At 50.3% G+C, this 23,484-nt stretch overlaps 2 protein-coding genes across 3 annotated transcripts in view; one reads left to right on the forward strand and one right to left on the reverse strand.

Moving 5' to 3' along the window:
* Window positions 1–7,721: 7,721 nt before the first annotated feature.
* Window positions 7,722–15,334, forward strand: MAP1LC3B (microtubule associated protein 1 light chain 3 beta). Its single transcript, XM_080936873.1, has 4 exons — window positions 7,722–7,835; window positions 10,982–11,037; window positions 13,299–13,405; window positions 13,839–15,334. Exons 1-4 carry the CDS (start codon window positions 7,796–7,798, stop codon window positions 14,011–14,013), a joined length of 378 nt encoding a protein of 125 aa, XP_080792999.1. The 5' UTR covers window positions 7,722–7,795; the 3' UTR covers window positions 14,014–15,334.
* A 549-nt stretch (window positions 15,335–15,883) lies between these two features.
* Window positions 15,884–23,484, reverse strand: part of ZCCHC14 (zinc finger CCHC-type containing 14) — a gene marked incomplete at its 5' end in the record, with an annotated part of 49,279 nt that continues 41,678 nt past the window's right edge. Inside the window, 4 exons of one of the 2 annotated variants that reach the window (XM_080936975.1) lie at window positions 15,884–19,233; window positions 20,403–21,863; window positions 21,946–22,086; window positions 22,994–23,121. In XM_080936975.1, coding sequence (XP_080793101.1) covers window positions 19,214–19,233; window positions 20,403–21,863; window positions 21,946–22,086; window positions 22,994–23,121 — 1,750 coding nt within the window. In that variant the 3' untranslated portion in view covers window positions 15,884–19,213. Of the gene's footprint in view, window positions 19,316–20,402; window positions 21,864–21,945; window positions 22,087–22,993; window positions 23,122–23,484 lie in introns of both variants that reach the window. The other variant, XM_080936974.1, reaches the window with a different exon arrangement.

Below are 23,484 nucleotides of genomic sequence, written 5' to 3' on the forward strand. Positions count from 1 at the left end.
TAAAAGAGGGTCGCAGGGTTCAGCTCCGGAAATCCCCGTCCCTGGAGTGACCACAAGCCCCACCTCTGACTGAGTTTGCTGAGAATGTAGGAGTTTTGCCTTAAGCAAAAATCAATGCAGGATGCCCCGTGTGAGGATCGAACTCACGACCTTCAGATTATGAGACTGACGCGCTACCTACTGCGCTAACGAGGCTCCTTAGCGTTTGCCCTGTCGCCAGGGCCTTTGCACAGGTGATGGCCTCGCCATGAACAAAATTTGGCGAAAGAAACGGCAAACCAAAGCTACCGTCGCCTAGCAATACTACATCTAAACTAACTTGCTACCATTGCTGCTTTGGTTGCAAAGGAAAGATCTGGTGTTCAGTGAGGTAGGAGTTCCTGGTGTCCCCAACCTACTCTCCAGCTCACATTTCCCCCGCGCAGCACAGAAGTCCATTCAGTAAATTATCCCAACAAGCAAAGAGACATTATCTAGTTCATTCGTTGATTAATTAAAAATAACATTAAGCAAAGACTCCGCCTGGTGGGCTGTAATCCTAGACTTTAGGAAGATGAGTCAGGAGGATGGGAACTTTCAGGACAGCCTGAGCTACGGGGCAATATTTAATGTAAAAAAAAAAAAAAGTTAAATTACATGATAATATTAACATCGTGAAAAAATGTGGCTGAGCACTTGCTGCCTCTTGCCCCTGTGTGTTAAAAAGGCCCTTGGGGAGGGTAAGCTCCTTGTGGGCTTGTGGATGGGGCCCTGGGCTGTCCACTCCAAGCTGAACCCCTCTGGTCTATCATTTTATGGGCTGTCAATCAGCCTTCATTGAACAACAGTGAGGTGCGGGGGTGGGGTGTAGATGCTGACTCTGGTCCTCTGCCTGGTAAACAAAATGAGTTCAAGTTCTGTGTTGCTCACTCCCTGGAACTATTCCCTGACCCCCTGACCTCACTGACTCCTGCCCACGTCACATTCCTCACATTCTAGCCCTAGCTTCTGTCTCACCTCCAATCTGGGCCATCTCCTCACTGGCTTCCAGGGCGTGGGGAGGGAGTAGGGGGTGCCCCTGGAGAATACAGTTCCCAATCCATGGGGACCCCACACCCTTCTCCCCAGCATCCTAACCACGCCTTCTATGAAGCGTCCCAGTTGTCCCTCATAGAACACACTATTCCAGGGCAAAGGTTATGGTTTATTATAAACACCGTTTGGATGTGGGAAGCGGCACGTGGGGTGTGTGTGTTTACTCTCGGAGCCTGTGAAATAAAAACAAACAAGGCGTCACAAGGAAGAACAAGGAGCCTGAGGAAGGTACTGCTGTTGCATCAGCAACCTTCCCAGCTGCGGACTAGGCTGCTTCCATTCCAAAGTGTGACGTGCTCTGTTTACACCTTGGTCTATCGAAAATCAAAGACAAAGCCGGCCTTGACCGCCCCCTCCAGTAATCGAAGCCTGGAGAAACGGCTAACATTACATTTAAAGTATAGGCTTAACTAAGTTTGAAAGACCAAAAGGCAAAAGCTGTGCAAGCCCCCAGCTTGTCCATGCTCTAACCCAGCAGCCGGCTTCCCTTCATTTTCCCAGACCTCGAACACTATTCTCTTTGTTTGGTTGGTCAGTTTGGGTTTTGTGTGTGTTTGCTTTTCAAGAAAGGGTTTCTGTGTATCTCAGGCTGGCTTCCAAGTCAGGGATCCACCTGCTTCTGCCTCCAGAGTGCTGGGATTAAAGGCCTGTCCCACCACTGCGGGGGGGGGGGGGGGGGGGGGGGGAAGTATTCCTAGATTGTCTGCTGTTGTAGACATGCCTTTCAAGCAAGGTAGTTGGTCTTAGCCGGGTGTTGTGGCCCACGCCTTCAATCCTAGCACTCGGGAGACAGAGGCAGGGGGATCTCTGAGAGTTTGTAGAGTGAGTTCCAGGACAGCCAGGGCTGTCAGAATTAGACCCTGTGTACACGTAGACAGAACACACAGAACTTATGGCTTTTGCCTTTATGAGCCTCAGGTTCAGACCCAACCCCACGAAGTCCAGATGCCTCCTCTTATTAAAATTTATTCATGATCTGGCTAATCTCTGAGTGACCCCAAACGAAAACAAAAGCTGAGGCAGGCAGTTCCCTAGGCTACAGGTACAGCCTGTCTGGAGAAATATCAACAAATCTGCCTGCTCATAATGTCAGTACAACAGGAGCTGGGCAGAAAACGGTCAGTGCAGCAAAACCTTCCCTAGAGGAGCTGAATGCTTATTAAAACATAAAACAATTTGGTTTTCCTCTTTAGAAGAATTGTGCCTATGTTTACAGCCTGACTTCAGGAACTCAGCAACTAAAAGGTGATGGACAGGAAGCGCGTGAGTTCAAGGCCAGCCTGGCATACCCTGCCTGGAAAAACAAACAAGACAAATCTGTAAGAAGTTCAGCAGGACGGTAAACAATCGATTATGCCACACGTCAGCAAGTCAACGACCTGAGATCCTTGTGCTCAGAAAAAAACTGGATTGTCTTAGAAAGCTCAGAGAAAGGATATTGGGGAAACAGCATTTGGGATTACAGAAGTGCGTAGAGTTTGAATTCAATCCCCTGAATCAGACATAAAGAAGTTAATCTGTTGATAAAGATCTGTGGGTGAGGTCTCTGCAATTCCCGCACTCCATAGGGAAAGGCAGGTAGATCTCTTTGGGATCAAGGTCAACCTGATCTGTGGAGTGACCCGTTCCAGCCAGACCTACCTAGTAAACCACTGGGTCTTAGTCAGAACTTCTTTTACTTTGAGGAAATGCCAGGGCCAAAACGTTGGAGAAGAAAGGGGGTCTTCAGTTTATACTTCCAGATCATAGTTCATTATTGGAGGAAGTCAAGACAGGAACTCAAACAGGGTAGGAGCCTGCGGGCAGGAGCTGATGCAGAGGCCGTGGAGGGATGTTGCTTTTGAGCTTGCTTCCCATGGTTTGGCCAGCCTGATGTTTTATAGAATTCAGGACCACCAGCCAAGGAATGGCCCGATCCACAATGGACTCAGCCCTCCCTCATTGATCACTGAGAAAATGCCTTAGAGCTGGATGTCATGGAAACATCTTCTCAACTGAGATTCTGTCCTCTCTGATGACTCCCGCTTGTATAAAGTTGACACACACAACCAGCCATTACACCCTTTAAAAAAAAAAAAAAGAAGGAAAATTACAAAGAATAAATAAGAATATATACATACATAAAGAAGTGAAGTTAGCTAGGGGAAAAACAGGAGGTAGAATGTTCTGGAAAGAAGAGGTAGACAATTACTAAGTACTAACTTAGCAAAGTAAGCTAGTACCAGGCAATGGCATACACCAAATTTAGTACAGCAAAGACCTGCCAGGAAACAAGGACTGAGCAGGCAGAGAGGGTGGCTCAGGCCTGACGGGAATCTGAGCAGAAGATGAAACAGGATACGGAGCCAGGACCATGGAGAGTGACGCAATCCTGAAAGTGGTGTTTTGGGAAGCTAGCTCAGGCTTCCGGGGCAGCGTGGGATGCGGATGAGTGTGCACAAACACTCTGATTTAAGATATGTTTGCAGCCTTGCATTACTACTAAAAGCAGGAAAACTACACCAAAGAGTTAACCAAGCTTGCAACAGTGATATGTTAGTGACAGGAAATGGAAAATTGGGACAGTGTATTTTTCAGTGGGCTTCCTCTAAAGTTATTGAGAGTAGTATCAAGTAGTATTGAGTGTGTGTGTGTGTGTGTGTGTGTGTGTGTGTGTGTGTGTGTGTGTGTGACAGCTGCAATCTCAACACTTGGCAGATGGGGACTGATGAATCAGGAGTTCACCCTTGGCTACATTGGAAGTTGGAAGTGAAGCCTAGAGTGTTTGAAACCCAGTCTCAAAAACCAAGTAAGTGTCGACTTTGGGTAAACATGGTGGCTCACGCCTGCAATCTCAGCACCCAGAAGGCTGAGGTAGCAGGAGAGAGGCAAGTTCAAGAACAACATGGTCTATTGTATGAGACCTTTGGAATAAATAAAAACATAGTGAAAAGAAGCGTCTATTTGCCCGTTTGTGTCAGACGCATAAGTGGAGTAGTTTTAAGTGCAGGAAAGGCCCTGCAACAGGCTCCGGGATGGAACCGAGGCGCAGCCATCTTGCTAGCCTGAAAGGCCCCGCGGGGTGTATGGGCCGGAAGACACCGAAGCCCCAACCCAGTGGCCCGAGTTAGGCCCCGGTGCCCGCGGGACAAGTAGCCCAGCTCCCCTCGACGATCTTGAGCAATTCTTGTTTACTTGTTCTGAAGAGCAGGTGACTGACTGCACAGCTAGCCAATAGTTTTCTAGACAACAAACCCGACGGTCAGCTTCTTCCAATCAAAAAGAAGTGGAGGCGGGGCGAGTCGCGCGCAGGCCCCGCAGCCTTGAGCACGCTCGGGGCCCTGCGTTCTCCATGTTGAGTGTGGCGCCTAGGCTCTGTGCAGCAGCCGGAAGTGCCCGCCCGGCTCCTGGTGATCTGGTTTCCGGCTCTCTGCGTTCCGGAATACCCAGGTTCCAGCCTGGGATCTTCGCTGGGAATGAGTGCGGGTTTTTAGGTGTCATTGTAAGAACTAGCACTGGGGTGGGAACTTTTAATGAGCCACTGCCTGGGCTCAAGAATAAGCAGTTTGTTGATATGCTTGGTTTTACTCGTTCTTTTTTAGACAAAGGCACTTTATGTAGACCAGAATGGCAAGGAACTCACAGAAACCCTCCAGCATCTACATCCAGAGTGCTTAACGGTGTGCCCACCGCACCCAGTTAGTAGTTAGGTTTAAAAGCACCAGAAATTCAACGAATAAGCAGAAAAAGTCTATAGAAATGCTGCGTTCTCGCCTTTACTGTATGTGAACTACCATCTCGGGGTTGGGGGAGATGAATAATATCACTTACTAAAAATAAGTTATAGTGGGGCTGAAGCGATGTCTGTAGGGTTTATGAGCTCCCAGAGAAGAATGGTTCCGTTCCCAGAACCCACATGGCAGCTCGCAGTCTACAGTTCCAGAGGACCAAATGTTGACTTCTGTGGGCACTGCACACACAGAAGTGTACAGAAATGCATTCAGAACCTCACATATGTACACAAACCATACTCTATGTATCATAAAAATCATGCATCTTTCATTCTGGTTTTGGTTGGGGATGGAGCTGGGGTTTTTTTGGAAACTGGGCAGGCACTCCACGACTGAGGGTGTTGGCTTACTTACCTAGCAGGTGTCAGACCCTGACTCAGTTCCTGGCACTACTAGAGAAGACCAAAGAGAACCGGGTAACTGGGGCATGCACTTGCAAACCCAGGAGTCTGCTTCTCCTGTTTGCATGCGAGAAAAACTTAGTCTGGTTTGAAAAGAATTTGTTCCGTGAGAATAAAGTTTTTCTCCCAGGGTTAGGTAAGACTTGTAAAGTACCATTGACTCCCCCACCCGCCCACCCCCATGTTTGGCTTGGTTTCTTCTCACGGCGTAGTGTTGGAATATGTGGTTCTAGATCCACGCTGCAGTGACGGTCAGGGATTCGCAGAGAGACCCTGTCTCAAAGGGGGGAATTGGACTTTCATTGTTTTGTTGCCTTTGTTTTTCGTTTGTTTGTTTTAAGATTTTTTTTACTTCATGTGTAAGATTTATTTTTATGTGTAGGAGTGTTTGCCTGTATGTATTCATATGTACCATGTGGGTACCTGGTGCCTGAGGAGGCCAGAAGAGGGTGTCAGATCCACTGAGCTGCCATGTGGGTTCTGAGAACCAAATCCAGGTCCTCAACTAGAGCAGCCAGTGTCCTTAACCACTGGACCACCCCACCCTGCATCCCTCTCCCTGTGTCACTCCTCCCCTGCTCTTCTGAGACAGGTTCTCACAATGTAGGAATATGCTGTGTAGAACAGGCTGCCTCAGACTCACAAGGGACCAGACTGCCTCTCCCTTCTGGGTGCTGAGATTAAAAGTCTAGGCATCACATCCCACTTGGCCTTTTGATACTCCTGCTTCAGCCTCCAGTGAGCTAGGGTGACATGCCTTGTGCCACCAAACCTGGCTTCCATTTTTACTCTTAGCCTGGTCTCTTGCACCTCAGGCCAGAAGCTTCGTACAAAACAATAGCCCTCAGGCAAAAACAATGCAAAGCAAGCAAGCGAACAAAAGTAGACAGTCCTCTGCGATTCACCCAGTAATGTGCTTTGAACTTTTCCTGTTCACGCAGATGTATATGGAGATCCCTTGGACAAGCATCGTGTGACGGTTGTTTCCAGTTAAAGGAGAAAGTCTGGACTGTGGAGACAGTACCATGTCAGGCGATGGATCTACAGGGACACAAGGCTGGCTCAGATGTGGCATCGTCTGTGTGTGTGTGTGTGTGTGTGTGTGTGTGTGTGTCTGTGTGTGTGTGTGTGTGTGCGCGTGTGTGTGTGTGTGTGTCTGTGTGTGTGTGTGCGTGTGTGTGTGTCTGTCTGTGTGTGTGTGTGTGTGTCTGTCTGTCTGTGTGTGTGTGTCTGTCTGTGTGTGTGTGTCTGTGTATGTGTGCGTGTGTCTGTCTGTGTGTGTGTGTGTCTGTCTGTCTGTCTGTGTGTGTGTGTCTGTCTGTGTGTGTGTGTCTGTGTGTGTGTGCGCGTGTGTGTGTGCGTGTGTGTGCTCAACATTGTTGGTTTGAACTCTAGACCTGCTCTTACAAACTGAAGATGGGAGGCAGTATGACCTCCCAGGCAACTCCAGGCTCAATGCTAAACAGTGGCTGAAGGACCATGGGCCTTACCTAAGATGGAAACCTTGTCCTACCTAGTCTATAGTCTGCTGTGGCTGTGGAGTGGGCAGGCCCAAATTCTGCATGAGTCAAAGTGAGGACACTGTGATAAAGCTACCCAAGAGTCATCTGAAGTAGAAGGGTCTGTCTGTGAAGACAGCCAAGATAAAGATCTCCGGACAGAATTACCCTCTGGGATTTTCCAAGGTGGATCCTGCCTGAATCAGGCCTCTGCTGGAGTTCGTGGACATTCTGATTGCTCACCCACCAAAAAAATGTATGAGAGGTGGTGGGAAGGAAGTAAGGGTACACATAGTCTAGCACCCTAGGAAGTCTAGGTGAGCCTTGTCTCTCAAACTCCGTGCTCAGCAGCTCAATACACAAAAGGGCTTTTATAGGAAGGGAAAATGGACAGGCTGGACACTAGGTGGGTCATCGTCTTTTTGCTGGAACACGTCATTGAACTTGCCCTCCAGTGACAACTCTAGTTCCTCAGACCTTGCTTGTCTACGAGTTCGACTTAGGGCTACATACTTGTGTTAGTGGCAGCCCAAGACTCGCAGGGGAAGCGCTACAAGATCAGATCCAACCATAAGCCCAGACGTCTTGGAGTCCACAAATGTAAAGACTTAGCAGGCGAGACCTCAAGTCAGTTTTTTGTTTTTAATTTTTTTGCGCAGGGGGCAGGGGGCAGAATTTAGGAATGTCAAATACAGCGGCAAGGGGGCGGGCACTGGAACACCAGCTAGGCCATGCGAGGGCTGAAGGGGAATGAGGTATGCAGGGCCGCACCGCACCAACGCCGGGCCCTGGGAGACACTTAACAGATGCTCGCCCAGCGAGTGCCCAGCGCGACCCGCGCAGGCGCAGAACACCTTTTGGGGGGAGCGCTTGCACGCCTGCGCGCCGCTGAGCTTCCGCCACGCCTGTCATGGCGGCTCTCGGGGCCGCCCTTGGCCCCACCCTCGCTGACATGCCTCCAGTCACCTGACTCGGCTGCGGGCTGAGAAGACACACAAGGGAAGTGTTCGTCGCGGGAGCCAGATCGTCTGACCCGGGTCCCCCGCGCGCCATGCCGTCCGAGAAGACCTTCAAGCAGCGCCGGAGCTTCGGTGCGCACCGTGGGCCCGGGGGTGGGAGGTCCGGGTGTCGGGAGGGGTTGAGGTGGGGTCTCCACAGTGGTGTCGTGCGGGGCCCGGACGAAGAGAGGCCGGGAGCGGGGGCCGGTGAGGGCTCGGTCCCCGGAGGCTCAGTCCCCGGGGTAACCCAGGCGCGCAGCGTCGCCTTGTCCGTCGGTCGCCCGTGGCCTCAGCGTCCCCCGCGGGACTGGAGACCCCACCCCGGTGGCGGAGGGTACCGCGGGCGCGGCGCGCTCGGCTGTGTCCTTAGTGGGTTCCAGGTCCGGGCGCCCCTCGAGCCCCGGGGCAGCACCCTGCCGCCTCTGCTCACGCAGTCGTCTGGGGACGTGTGTGTGGGAGAGGTGGCCTTTGTCTCATAACGAAAACTTAACAGCTGTTTTTGTTTGCTTATAGTGATCTTAAGTTATTCTGGAACAGTCTTTAAGAAATGAGGCGTGCACATTAGCTAGGACGCGGGTCCCCAGAGTGGCCGGGGGAAATCTCTCCAAAGCTCCACCTGGCTTGTGATGTTTTCCCCTAGATTGTCTTTGCTCTCTGCCGACCCCGGCTATTCTGAAGAAAGCGCGGGTATCTGATGGCCTCTGCTTTCCTTGCTTCTGATTTTATTGGCCCTGACAGTGGGCGCTGACAGTTTAGAGGTTTGCCACACACAGACGTTGTTTGGAGCGGCCTCTTTGAGGAGGCCAAGACTAGTTTTGCTCTTTTCCAGTGAGTTTGGAGGGATTTAGGTTGGAGCTCTGGAGTTTGCAGTATCCAGACCAAGGGGATAGTTACTGGGTGGATGGATTTAGGGCTCACTCCAAACGGACCCTTTGTAGCTGAAGCACCTGGGTGGGGCCTAGGGCCGAGAAGCTCAGGATCCGCCTAGTGGCAGAGTCCCATTAGCTTTCTGTCATAAATTCTTGTACTTCATCCCTAGTGCTGTAAGGAGACTGAGGTGGAGGCTTGCAGATTCTTAGAAGGAAGTGCCCAATTTCTGAGTTAGAACTCATTAAGTGATTTCAGGCCTTTCTCAAGTGTTCCCACCGAGGTTTTCTGGGGTGATCCTGTGTTTACTCATTTTTAAGGATGGTCCTAAACGCCAGCGAACTGGGTTTCTGCTGGGAAGTTGGCTGGGACAAAATAAATAGCCCTGGGGAGAGCGAGATTCCCAGCAATCTCAAGTAGATGCCAGGCGTGGTGGTCCACGCCTTTAATCCCAGTTTTGGAGAGGCCGAGGCAGGCCGCCTCCCTCTCTCAAACAAAACACCTAGGTGGCTTCAGGAATTTAAGCTGTGTCTCTCAGGGCTGGAGATACAAAGTAGCAGTGGAGGCTAGGGGTGGTGTTCTTCCAGATCACTCCTAAAGACAGTACATTCTTAGACGTGCTCTCACCGTGTCTGCTCTCCTGACTCCTGGTTTCCAGAGGTTGAAGGAAATGAGCTAAGCTTGGACCTTGCTGAGCCCCTTCAGTGGGTCCCTGCCATGTTGTGATTTTTATTTGGTCCTTAGTCATCTTCACAAGCGGGGTGAGGGGGCACTTGTGGGACAAGGAGTTGCTGAAGCTGTCTCTGGTTGCTGGACCGTGTGTGCAGAGAGACATGGATAAGTATGTCATAGCAGTTAAAGAGCCAGTCTTCAGTACAAGCTGTTGGCCTACCCACAGCTGTCTGCTTAAAAAGGCCACCAGTGTGCCTGAGTGTCCCAGCTCTTGCAGGCCTCTTCCTGGGTCCCTGTCCCTGCAGCCAGCTAGGGCTGAGCAGGTCCTATAGGCCATCAGTGTTGGCCCTTGTTTGCTTTAGTAAAGGCAACTATTCCTGTCTTTCCCTTTGGGGCAAATCAGAATGACATTGTAGTTGGCGGTAGAACTCTGTGGCCTGCATTTCTTCTCATACCAGTGTTAAGTGTTTCTGCCCATAAAGAAGCTCTAACCCCGTCCCGTCTCACCCTGTGCTAGGTTAAGGGTTTCTGCTGTCAGTGGTTGGTTTCTTGATTTAAACTGGGCCTCATTGTGTGGCCTGGGCTGGCCTTGAACTTACAGAGACCTTCTTGTCTGCCTCCCTAGTGCTGGGATTAAAGGTGTGTCATTGTGCCTGGCTCTTTGTTGGGACAGGGTTTCTCTATGTGGCCCTGATCAGGCTTCAAACTTGGATAGGGATCCTCCTGCTGTGTAAGGATTAAATAAAGGCATGTGCCACCACTGCTTGGCAGGTTCTGCTCTGTACTTCAAGCTGGCCTGGAGTTTGCCAAGTTGGGTTCTACTTTCTATTTTATCTGTCTGGGTCTTTTGCCTACATATATGTCTGTACCATGTGCATGCTTTGTGCCCATAGATGCCAGAAATGGAGTAGTCAGCAGGTGTAAAATGGAGGCTCCTTCTGGAAAGTTGCAGGAAGCCATGTGAATAGATGGTACCATCCCATCTGTGGGGTGACAGGAATGGTTTGGAGAGGTCAGCTAGTACTTCAAAATAGAGAAGTGCGCAGGGCAAGCCCATCTCCAGTGGCATGGCTACCTGCTTAGACCCTGCAGTGCAAGCTTGGTACAGGGTTGAAAATGAAGATAAGGCTGGCCAAAGACCTCCCAGCAGAGTGAGGAGTTCAAAGTCATCTTTAGCTACATGAGTTCGAGGCTAAGCTGTAGTACAGGAGAGCCTATCACGAAAACAAAGTGGGAAGGAGACGTTCTCAGAACAGTATTCAGCAGTTGGCTACGGTGTTTTGGCTGGGGGAGGGGGTGGGAGTGTTTTGAGAGCATCTCCCACTAGCCTTGGTGCACAGATACGATTTCAGTACTGGGAAGACAAAGGATCTGAGTGGAGACCAGCCTGGGATAGATACATTGACCATCTTAGAAAATAAACAAGCCAATCCTTCCTTTCCCAGCAAAAACAGCTTTAGTCCGTGTTTTACCAGGGCTGAAAAATTAACAAAACTTAACAGTGGTGATAGAAGTTACACGGGTACCTTCTGTCCCAGATGTGTGGCTGTCCATCTGGGTTTGCAGCTCCTTGCAATGAGGGCTTTACCCCTTGGACCATGTTGGTAGGATCTACTGAGTGCCCTGCCTCAGCACATGGGACAGTCAAAAGCAGACCCTGGCAGCATGGCCCCTGATAGCGTTGTGTCTCTTTCTTACAGAGCAAAGAGTGGAAGATGTTCGGCTCATCCGGGAGCAGCACCCCACCAAGATCCCAGTAGGTTCTCCTGCAGCTATGCTTCCGGGCAAGAGGGGACCCCAAGCCCCATTAGAGCCCCCTGGAGCCCTTGGACTCATGGGCTTTATGTGGCCACTAACCACATGCCTCCTAATCTGAGCTTGCTGTTCTTGGGCATGTCAAAGGGGAAAGGGACAGGTGGGCCAGACTGTTTTGCTTTTTCTCTGTGGTGTCAGGGATTCTGTTGATGAACTGCAGGAAACGATAATTGCTGTGGGGTCAGTCATCCTGGGGTGGCATGACTGCTTTATGGAGATAAAGGACTGACTCTCAGCCCCTACTGCATACACCCTGCATACCGTATGCCCTGCTCTAGACCTTACACAGAGCTGCATGCAGAGTCACACATAGACAGGCCACTGCTTAAAATGGCTGTTCTCCAGCTAGACCTTACATCTGGGAAGGATTCTGGTGTCAGGCCTCATTCTCTGGTAGTATGTCCGTTTTCCCAGTGTTAAAAGCCCCGGCACCAAACCCTGCATGTGTATCCCTGTGCAGCCTTCTCCACAGCCTTGGAACCTTTCTGAAAGAGAAGCATTGGTAAGGAGAGAAGGAGACTGGGGGGGTGTGGAGGGGGCAGTGCTGTTAGGAACTGGCTGGACATTCCCAGTATGTCCTTACCTGGGGGTGGGGCTTCCTGGGCCAGTCCTGTGAACAGCTTTTCCTGGGTGAAACAGTCCTTCATTTTGGAGTGCTTGCCCGACCTACTTGAGGAAGCTCAGCTGTCTAAGCCTGCCAGGATTTGCACACGGCTTCCTGCAAGCTGTGGTCTCAACACAGCCAGGGCTTCTACAGTGCTAGAGGATCTTTGCTAAGTAGGAAACTCAGCTGCCATCTTCTGCTATTGACACCAAGCAAGCACGAGAGCCGGGCTCTGCTGCCTCATTGAGAACAGGGTGGCCGCACTGGTGGCTCCCAGTCTTTCCAGGCTGGAAACTTTGAAGAGAGGCCTATTTCAGACCATCCAGTCTGTCTTCCCAAACTAGAGAGTAAAGCAGAAGTTAGGGAGTGGAGAGGGAGCCAGGCATGTTTTGATGATGTGTCACTGTGGGGCTTCCCAACAAGGGGCTGGAATCTGCTCACAGCCTGCCTTAGGACAGTGAGCAAGGAAAGGGGACAGGGACAGCTCTCCAGCATCCTGGTGTTGTGGAAGAATGCATTGGACCTCCTTTATTCTTTTGTTCTCCTCTGGGGAGTCTGCCTCAACCCTAGGTGTGTGGCACCCATAGCTGGCATTCCCTATGGGTGCTTCCAAACAGCCCACAAGATGCAACTTTCAGTCTTGTCAGGAATGGGGAGGGATGGCAGCTTAAGGCTGCCTTTCAAGGAACCACACGCAGGTTACATCTAGGAAGCATGTTGAGACAAGCACTTTCCCTCCTGAAGTCGCACAGGTGGTGTCCCTCTCTGCCATGCTGTGACTGGGCATGGCTTTCTGTCGTGCAGGTGAATGTCCGTGGCACCTGGAAGCTGTGGAGTGCTGAGGTTCCCAGGCCAGCAGTCCTCAGGACTCAGACCTTCTGGTTTGGTTTGGAGGCTGGTCTTATCCAGGCTAGCCTTGAGTTCAAGGCAGTTCACTTCTGAGTCTTCAGATGCTGGGAATAGAAATATGTGCCCTAGATTAACATTTATTTTGGTTAAGATTTGTTTATTGGTGTGGGGTTTCACTATGTAGGTCTGGCTGTCTTAAAAATCATTGTGTAGACAGACCAGTCTGGTGTCAAACTCATAAGAGATTTACCTTCCAAGTGGTGGGATTAAAGGTGTGTACCACCATACCAGGCTGCTTTTATTTAATAATTTGGGGGGGGGCAGAGAGACGACAGGTCAGTGGCTTAGAGCATTGTTTCTCTCACGAAGGACCTGGGTTTGATTCCCAGCACCCACGTCAGCTCACAACCATCTGTTCCATAAAACTTCGGCTGAGTATATTGCTGGGTATGAGGCTCACATCTATAATCCTAGCACAGGAGGCTGATGCAGGTGGAGAGCCATCCTGGTCTACTATGTGAAACTACCGGGTATGGCATGCATCTTTAATCCTAGCACTGTTCAGACAACAAAGAGGTCCCTGGTGGCCTTGTCACGGTTTGCTTGCGGGGACACTGGCGGCTGTGAACGAGCACTGATCACAAGAGTGCTATGGGCAAGCAAAGTAGGCCTGGGTCAGGTGACTGGACTGCCAGGCTCAGCATGGGGAGTGCTGTGTGTGCTGCTGAGTGTCTGGCCTCTCTCTGCAGGTGATCATAGAGCGATACAAGGGTGAGAAGCAGCTACCCGTCCTGGACAAGACCAAGTTCCTTGTACCTGATCACGTGAATATGAGTGAGCTCATCAAGATAATTAGGTATCTGGCCACTTCTTACCCTGTTCCCTTGAGTGATACTTGTTCTCTAACCATCTCCGTGCCAAACTTAGGTCCCTCTTGCTTCTTTCATGTCCTAAAGTCAGGCGTGTCCAGGTTTCAGCTGCGTGTATCTCAGGTCAGCTGTGAATGTGCTCTAGCATAAAGACAAAACCTCTGAGGGACTACAGGGTCGACATACCTACTGGATGGTGGATTGCTGCTGGCCCCAGTTTGAGTTGCACAGGGAGCGTTTGTAAGATCTTTTGGCTGCAGCAGCTCAAAGGCTGAGAACGCTGATGGCCGTGTGGATGCTAGTCCCTGATTCCAGCCATCACCGGGAGCAGGGAGCATGCTTGGTCTTGCTGGTCAGTGGAGCCGAGGTTGTAGAGACCTCAGTGAGCTTTCCCACCCACCCACTCTCTTCTCTCCACAGGAGGCGCCTGCAGCTCAATGCTAACCAAGCCTTCTTTCTCCTGGTGAATGGGCACAGCATGGTGAGTGTGTCCACACCCATCTCTGAAGTGTACGAGAGTGAGAGAGATGAAGACGGCTTCCTGTACATGGTCTATGCCTCCCAGGAGACATTCGGGACAGCACTGGCTGTGTAAGACTAGAACAATGCCTAATGTTTGTTAAGCCCTCACCAAGGCAAAAAGGGACGTTACCAGTGGAAGCTTGTCAGCTCACCCCACACAGATCAGAACGTAGGCACCCACATAGGGTATTAGGAACTGTTTATCAGCCAGAAACTGAGCTCCATGCAAGTGCATTCAGCTTGGAAACTCATCTAAACTAGGCTATCTTGTGTTCAAACTTTAGAAGTTTAAAAATAAAATACTTTGCATCCTAAGTTGCCAATAAAGAGACCAAGTTATTTTGACATTTTTCTCCCTAGTAGGGACTTGACAGAAGAGCACTGTCAGGGGCAGTCTCTTCCTGGGACCTGCTGCCTTCTCTAAAAGGGCTTCCACTCGGAGAGAAGTCCCTCTAAACTGTCTCGCCCAGGTTACCTAGCAGAGGTCCCCAGGGGGGTCTGGCTTTGCCCCAGACAGGTCAGGTGTGTAAGGACATAGCTCTAAGGACCCCAGTGGGTCCTGGTCCTGACCCCCAGACACTCTGCCATTTCTCCTCAGCAGTGCAGAATGCTCACTTGCTGCTGTCTAGATGTTACCACACGCACCACTGCTCAGGCCAGCTCTAACCGTGTCCAGGGGTTGCTTAGTCTAGCTTAAGAGACTGCACAGCAAAGTGGTTTTTTTCCTGGTTTGGATTTTGTCTGGTCCATGCCTGCTTCAGGTAGAAAGCAAGCAGGTGTGCAATGCTGGCCTTAGGATGCAGTTGTCAAATGGTAGCCTGGAAGTCCAAATGTACTCACCTTGGACTTGGCTCACACCTATTTGTTAGCGTGTAACTGTAAGGGCGGTTCTGACCGCTGTTGGGATTTCCCCATTTCATGTCAGTATATACATGTTAGCTGTGAAGGCAACTGCAACAGGAGTCATGCTCTTGACAGACATGGTCACTTGCAACTAAAGCAAGCCTCTGCTTCCTGTTACCTGCATGTAGCCCACTGTGACACTCAGACCATCCCTGTTCACTCACTGGTCTGAGAATCTCAGTGAGAGCTGCCTGCTGTCATGGACAGAAGCCAACACAGCCACCTTCCAACCTAGCTCCTTACAGGCACCGCACCCTCCCTGCATGCAGCTGTCCTTGCTAACCCTCAATGTAATTTTACATTGTGTATATTCTCACTGCTGTCGTGTGTAGGTTGTGTATGTCATTATGTCCCTGGTTTTTATAACTATGGTGCGATCAGTAAGGATTCCTGTGTACTGCTTTAAAACACTGCCCACAGGGTGGCCTCCATTCTAGGACACTGTACGCTCTGATGCGCTAAGTCAATAAAGGCACAACTGAACCTGTCTTGAGTGCTGTCTGCTGTCAGGGTGGGAATCGGGTCCTGCAGTGTCCAGGCTACTCTGGCTGGGGAGGGGGAAGTAGCTGACCTGCTAACTGTCAGGTGCACATTGGTGCTGTGGGAACACATGATGACACTGCCACCAGAGCACATACCAAAGAATTTACTCACGTGGACAGCTGATAGTGCTTTGAACGTCAGCTTAGGGCAGACAGCGGGCTCTGCAATGCTGCAGAGTGCCCTCAGCCCAGGATAATAAGGCACTGGGTAATACAGCGCCACCTCAGTGAGAGCATCATTCAAGTCTGTCTCAGGCAGTACTGTTGAGCAGGTGCCCTTTCTGGAAGGGCGGGCCGGCCATATCCTAGAGTCCTATGTGACACTGTAAAGCTGGGACCCTTGACAGATAGCAAGGAAAAATGGAAGGACCTGCCTCACTGACAAAGATCTGAGAACGTTGAACGCTTTGGAGTTTTTTAAAATTTTTATTTTCCGTACATTAAATTTACTCATAAAAACAGTCTAAAAATGTACAATTTTTCTTTTTTTAACAAAGTATAATAAAACATAAAAACCCCAAAAACAATACTTGACATTTACAATTCAAAATCAAATTAGCAGAATATTAAATATTTACAAAACTATATTTTTTAAAAATATTTATAAAGTTACATGCAATTTTGTAGAATTGACAAAAGAATGGCTCAAAAATGGGAGAATTGTCCTTCATTCCTAAAAAGAAAATATGCCCAATAGAATCTGAAGGTTTCAGTCTTGGTACCAACACTGTGTGCGTAAGAACTGACCTGTGCTGAAGGCTGGGAGCAGTGCCCTGGCCCTGCCAGTACAGTGTGTGGTTTTCTTAAGTATTGCCAAGTGTTGACTACAGGTGCCTGCATTTTCAGTGAAACCCTGGGATGGGTTAGCAGTCCCATCTCTGGACTGATGGTTTCTTGGGCCACCTGATTTGCTCTATAGAAGTCATCTGCACTTTGGAAAGGACAGTTGTCCCTGCTCAAGTTCCCCAAGTCCTTGGGGATGAGGTTGAACAGATAGACTAAGTCCCTGCAACCTTTTAAGACTTCAGCAAGTAATGTCACCTGTTAGCTGGCTGTAAAACAAGCATGTCAGACCAAATGCCAGGAAGCAGAGAAACAAGGATGGAGTGAGGAGGGTGAGACCCAATTCCCATCGGACTGTCCTTGGGGGGACTGTCATGGCACACATGCATGTGCGTGTGGTACAAGCCAGGCTGACCTGCAGAAATGACTGGAAGCCTAATGAGTTCTACACAGAAACTGCTGAGTACTGTCATCATTGGAGATGAACATGCCACTGGTTTCCTGACACCCAACCATACATACGCTCACAAACAACTGTACTGTGAGCACTAGATCCCATCTCGGCGCCCCTCAGCAGCAGGAGTTTTCAGCACTAAGACACTTTCCAGTTTTCACTATTGACTGAAATAACTGGAAAGGAAGGTAGAAAACAATATTTTGCTACAACAAAAAGGTCACATAGCTGTTTTGTTCCAACATTGTGCCCTCCTTCCTATATGAATATCCCACTTTGTACCCGAGATGTTAATACAGCGTTAGAATCTGACATGGAGTCCTGGGGCCATCTCACCTGGGCACCACTGCCACCTGACTGAGCAGTTTTAGAGAAATGACGGGGAAGGGCTGGTCTGTTAGGTGTGTGCACTGAAGTCTGGTGAGGAAGCGCCTGCTGGCCAGGCTGGCTCCAGGCTCTGGGAAGGAGCCCCACCTGCACACATCCGCCTGTACTTCCAGGCTGCGCATGCTCCTCATCCTCGCCAGCGGGTTCACAGAAACGCTGCACCGCACAAGCTCTTCCAAAGGAGACTTCTGCTGCCTGTGCAGCTGCGATGGTGCTGGAGCTCGCTCACCTCGGCTGGATGCCACAAGGTAACATGGAAGTTGCCACAGCAGGTCAACAGCTGTTAGGACACTCCCATTCCCTATACTGACCACAAAACAGAAAACTTAAATATGATTTTTTTCTTTTGCTATGAGACAGTTTTCAACAACTGTGTTGAAATAGGATTTATTTAAAATATTTCTTTGTTAAAAAAAAAAAAAAAAAAAAACTTTAAAAGTTTGGCTTTCAGCACATACCCAGGCCACTGTGATGGCCTTCAGAAATATTAAAATCGTAAACATCAGTGAACACTCTAGGTCTTCCTTATTAACACAATGCGACCAATCCCAGTCTGTGCTCTTTAAGGCAAAGTTGTGTCAGTTCTTGTATTGACATTTGTAGTGTTTCTGGGTGAGAGATCAACAGAGCACCCCCTAATGCCTCATCACCGTCACCTCAGAACAGACGTGATGCTGTGTGCCACGGACAGAACAGACGTTATCGATCCTGCATTGCATAGAACCCACAACACTCAAGCCTTCCGTGGGTCTCCACAGATAGAAAGTCTGTGAATACGAAGCCTTATATCACTGCGCCTCCAGTTCTAGGGTATTTTGTGTTTACACTAATTCAGCATGAGGGTGATTGTCCCATCAGAAGAATGGTTTAAGGACTGTGATTTTTTTTTTCTTCTCCAATGAACAGGAAGCTGGGAAATCCTTGGCAAGATCTTACCATCAATTTTTAATACTGAAGGCTTTAGCATTATAAATAATGTTATTTGAGCATAAAATTCCCTTTAACCTCGGAGGTCTAAGTCCCTTATGCCTCCGCTGTGGTGGGTTGAAACGTCCACCCCCACTCTTGGTCTGGACTGTAACTGGTGAGCGGTTCCGAGGAGTCTTGCATCTCTCTACTGAAGTTTTCCAGGCAATTTTAACGGAATTAACAATCAACTCACAGCCTAATACAAAAAAAAGCCGACAGTTTCCAGTCCTTTGTTCACAGACCACAGGACTATATTACTGCTGGATGTCTGTGTCAAGAGTGAATTCATTAGCAGTGAGCTCTGGGGCTGTAGTCCTGGGGAAGCCATTTGAGACACAACAGCTTGCCAGCTTCCTGAAGAATGAGGCGCATCAGTCATAGACAACTCACAAAGCAGAGTCATTCCCCGTGTCCTCAAGAGTTGGTTCTTGTTTGGAGAGAACAGGCTCAAAGCCTCCAACGGGAGGGGTGGTCTCAAGCCTTGGTAACTGGATTCCCTGGGACTTGGACCCTTAGAAATGAAGTTGTCGAGAGTGAGCTATGTCTTATTTACTAATATAGTGTAAATTTGTTTACAGAAAAAAATATTAAAAACCTGGAACTGCTCCAAATGTCTACAGAACACCCTTCGATCGACTTCTGGGTGTACTTGCTGGAGCAGCCTGCTGGTGCCAACTCCAATGCCCACCGATGGAGTCCCCTACATTGTCAGGTCCAGCAGAGTCCGCCTCCCAGACTGCAGAGGCCCTTGCCAGGTAGTGCAATCCCTAAGAAGCCAGACATGAGGCTCCCACTTTAGGAAACAGCAAAATCCAGCTGGTGCTTCCTAGCCCAAAAAGGGGTCCTGGATCCGACGGGGGAACTTGAGAGAACTCCGACCTGCAGTCTTGACTCAGGTCGTGCATAGCTGCCCTGGAATTACGTGTGAGCCTAGAAGGACCATCGACCTTCAGGAGACAGGTCTTCATGCTGCAGCAATGGTATGACAGCCACGTTACTGCCATAGCGGTGTCCACTAGGCAATCCTTGGATCAAGCTCCAAAACTAGGAATTTGGCAATGAAATCGAGTATGACGTACTTGTACGCTAGATTCGCTATCCAGTATAGTGAAGTAAAGCACCTTTGGGTTAAAAATATTTAAGCTCCACAGCAACTCGACTTCAGCTCAATATGTGGTTTTCCTTAGGTCTCCATGGCTCCACAGCAACTTGACTTCAGTTCTCTATGTGATTTTTCATGGCTTAATAAAATGTTCTGTTTCCAAAAAAAAAAAAAAAGGATCAGTCCGTGGAATCCAGACTTTCTGCTGGAGGGGCGTATTTCAACCTAAAAGTTCCTGGAGAGAAAGAGAGAAAGAGAGAGAGAAAGAGAGAGAGAGAGAGGAGAGGGTGAAGCCTGAGTCAGTTACAGAAGTGCACACACCACCCACCTGCTCTGAGATGCCACTTAGTACCAACCACACCCATGCACAGCTGCATGTCAAAGGTATGAGACCTCCCGGGGGTGACCACTGAGCATCACTGCCCATCTCAGTCATTGGATCTTTCTCTAGACATGGACCTTACACTCAAACTGGTAACACACAGGGGCAGAGAAGGCCTGGACTGGGCAGATGCAGTATGGCCCTCAGAAGGGATGGGCGCAGCACCCTGCACCACTACTGCACTGCTCGGGCCACGGTATTGACTGGGCTTCAAAAAGCTCTGCAGATGGTGAGAATCACAACCAGAGATGGAGGTGCTAGGGTCCTAGAGCTGGGCAAAGTAGGAACAATTTTCCTAACCATACTGTAATTTTCCCAAAACAAATAGCAGGAGTGAACCTGGAGAACCTGGTAGGTGGCATCCCAGCATTCTGGAGGCTGACACCGGGCAATACAACAAAAGTGTAAGTAAGCCTGGCATGATACAGTAGACATTTCAATGTGAAGAGCACAGACTACAGGAAATTAACAGGAAGGCGGCAGCTGCCAGTCAGCAGGACACAGCCTGACACAGGCATACAGCCGCACTGAACAGGCAGACCAGCAGAGGGGGCTATGCTGGCGAGGGATTCCTTAGCTGACTGCTCAATCCTTAAACATCTTCCAGGAGGCGGCAACAATGGCTGACAATTCTACAATCCCGAAGTTCCACCCAGCTCATTCTGTTTAGATAAAGAGACTCTGAGGTTCTTGTTTTCAAGGTGTGCATGTGCGTGTGTTGTGCGTGTACAAATGACTACAGAGGCCAGGAGAGGGTAATGGACTCCCTACATCTAAAATGGCAGGCAGTTGTGAACGACCCAACATGAGTACAGGAACTTAACCTGGTTCTCTTTAAAAACAAGTTCACTGTTTGCAGAAAAGCCAAACAGCCGTGGACACTTCTCCCAGGAGCCACAAGCAACAGAGCAGGGGGCCAAGGCTCCTCCTGATGCTTTACCTTGCCGGTTGAAGTCCATGGACGGTTGCTTGCAGTCCTGGGCACGGTGGCCAGTGGCCCCACAGTTGTAACAGGACAGATTCCCATTCTTTTTGTGACTGGAGCCATTGGTGCTGCCCACCAGGCCTTGGGCTTGGTACACCCCCGCTGTCCCAGCCATGAAGTTCTGCATGGGTGGCACTGCAAATGTGGACTGCCCACCTAGGACAGGGTCTGGAGTCACACTGCCATTGTAGGCTGTGTGTACCACAGGGAAGGCAGAGCCACCGCCATACTGCTGAGCACTGACGTAGCCACTGCCACACATGGGACTGAAGGGCAGGAAAGGGAAGGTGAGCACGGACGGCCCCGAGAACGGGTGCTGGAAGTAGTTGGCATAGCTGACAGTCAGGCCATTGGAGCCACAGCTGCCGCTGCACCCACAGGACGTGCAGACAATGCAGCCAGGTGGGGGTGGGGCAGGCTGGGGGGGTGCAGGAGGCTGCTGATGGTGGTGGTGGTGGTGGTGGCTCTGGCTTGAGACAGGAATGTTTCCTGGGGAGCTGCTGCCGGCACCACCACTGTAGAAGCTGCTTTCGGGGACAGAAGAGAGGGCAGGGCTGGAGCTGGGGGCTGGGCAACTGGGCAGAGTAGCCATGCTCGCAAACGATGTGGAGGGGTGGCTGCTGGGGGAGGCAGTGTTGCTATTGGCGCAGAAGCTGCCCTGCAGTGGGCCCACAGGCACACTGCTCACTGCAGAGAAGGCAACTTTGGTGTTGGCTGTGTACAGAGCAGTCCTGGGGTTCATTATTGCAGGGGGCACGCTGATCTGCCCGTTGTTGGGACAAGAAGTCTGCCCAGAGATGGCAGCATCAGCAGGAACAGAGGAAGACAGCAGCAGCTTTATGGGTGGCCGGGCCACATGCAGGACGGTGCTTGGTGTCCCTGTGGCGGCTGAGCTGGTCTCTATAGTCAAGGCTGGCTGCTGTGCTGTCTTCAGCACCCTGTCCAGTGTAGCTGCGTGCACAACTTTGGCCCGGGGACCAAAGGAGACCGTGGGTGATACAGAGTTATTCTCTACCAGGCCTGAGAGGCCCTGCACTGGCGGGTGGGGCGCTGCTGAAGGCAGTGTGTCCAGCACAGCCCCACCAAAGCTCTTGTCCACTTTCGTGCCGCTTCTAGGACCAGGCCCCTTGTTCCTTTCTTCCAAAGACAGAAGGGAGTGGACAGAAGACGAGAGGAGCTTCACGTCTGTGCTGCCTCTGTCTGACTTGTGCACCGAGTTGAGCATGCGGACAGGTGCCAGATGTGAAGCTGCAGGCACGAGCTGCGGGGGCAGAGGATGGTGGCCCGCAGGGCTGGAGCCAGTCTCGTTCTGCACAGGCAGAACCTGAGCTGTGGGTCTTGCAGAACTGGATGGGAAGTGAGCCAGGAGCATCACAGGCTTCTCCTTCTCAGTCCCCTCAACATGGATGTCCACACCTGAGGACAGGGAAGACTGTTAGCAGGGTAACTGCAAGCTCAGTGGGTGGGGCAGGACACAGCCACAGCACAGGGATCTTACGTCTATCGCTCTCCTCGGCGCTGTCTGAGCTCTCCTCTCGAACCTGCACACCCATGGGGCTAGAGGAGGAACTGGAATACTCGGAGGAGCTGCCTTCTCGAGGCAGCTGGTGAGCCGGTGGCTCCACCTCCACCCTCAGCTCTGTGGAGAAGGCAGGTAAAGGTCAACAGATGTGTGGCACTTGCCCACAGGCAGAAGAATCCTGCCATGAACAGGAGCAGGGCCCCAGCCAAAGTCAGACCAAGTTCCAAGAATCTTGAAAGCTGCACCAAGCACTCAAGGCTGCGTTTTTAAGTGACAAATCAAAGGGGGTACTTCTTTTTAAATTTATTTTTATTTCCTATGCATTTGTTTTTTCCTGCATGAATGTCTGTATGAGGCTACTGGATCCCCTGGAACTGGAGTTACAGGCAGTTGTGAGCTGCCATTTGATTGCTGGGAACTGAACCTGGGTCACCTGGAAGAGCAGCTAGTTCTCTTAACCACTGAGCCACTTCTCCAGGTCCAAAGGGGTACTTGTGACTCAGGCTAGTACACTCAAGGTGGAGGGCCAGTCAGTGTGGGACACCTTGCTCCATGCTGTGGAGTAGAGAACACGGCTCCCTGGGCCCCACAGCACTGTTCAGTGCAGACTGATTCCTTCCCAATCCGCACCGCACAGCTCATCTTGTTGGTGAGCAGAGCAGAGCTTAGCACTTCCTGCAGGACAGCTCATGCCTGAAGGGCACCTGCGTGGCAGAGATCCTTTCAGCTCTCTGGACTGTAACTTGCTTCCCCTCACAGCGTAAGAGTTCAGGATCTAAAGTGCTACCCAAATCACCTTGGGCCAGGCACTAGTGTTTGGCGCCCACGGCCATCCGTACAACTACTTGCCTGTACTAGACACTAATGAGTCAGAACAAAAAAAAAAAAAAAAAAAAAAAAAAAGATCTTTTAGAACCTGTAAATATAAAACAAGAGTGACTGAATGCCCAAATTCTTCCAAAGTCAAAACACCACCACACCACACCTGTATACATGCCACACATCTGTACAAGGCCTCACACACCTGAAGCGTGGCTGCTACGCCCAGGCTGCACAGGCCCCACGTGGCTGGTGGGGGTGATTCGAGCCACTCCACTGCTGGTGACCAAGGATGGGGCTGAGGAGTTGAGGCACCGTCTCTCTGACTTCTCCCTGTGAATAGCAAGCACAGTGCGTCTCCCAGACAGGTCCAGAGGCCAGAACTATGCCTGTGGTGAGTCTCACTGAGAACTGGGTAAGAAACGAAGTAACCCGGACAGACATTGTAAAGACCTGCAGCTTCTAACACTGCTTGGCAAATGAAAAATTAAAACAGAGTTTGTTCTGTGTTGATTTGGTGTTTTGAGACACTGTCTCACTATGTAGCCCAGGCTACCTCAAATTTCCAAGCTCCAGCCTAAGTACTAGAACTGCACTGTGGCCCCACCCAGCAAAGCACACATCAAATGATTTTCTTTCTTTCTTTCTTTCTTTTTTTTTTTTTTTTTTTTGATTTTTCAAGACAGGATTTCTCTG

The sequence above is a fragment of the Micromys minutus genome, assembly GCF_963924665.1.
Source record: "Micromys minutus genome assembly, chromosome: 24".
NCBI lineage: Eukaryota > Metazoa > Chordata > Mammalia > Rodentia > Muridae > Micromys > Micromys minutus.

Excerpts from the sequence above, each read along its gene's own strand:
- MAP1LC3B (XM_080936873.1), top strand. The coding sequence starts at position 7,796 with ATGCCGTCCGAGAAGACCTTCAAGCAGCGCCGGAGCTTCG. Across the intron at positions 7,836-10,981 it reads CAAGCAGCGCCGGAGCTTCG|AGCAAAGAGTGGAAGATGTT; the intron begins GTGCGCACCGTG and ends TCTTTCTTACAG. Across the intron at positions 13,406-13,838 it reads GAGCTCATCAAGATAATTAG|GAGGCGCCTGCAGCTCAATG; the intron begins GTATCTGGCCAC and ends TTCTCTCCACAG.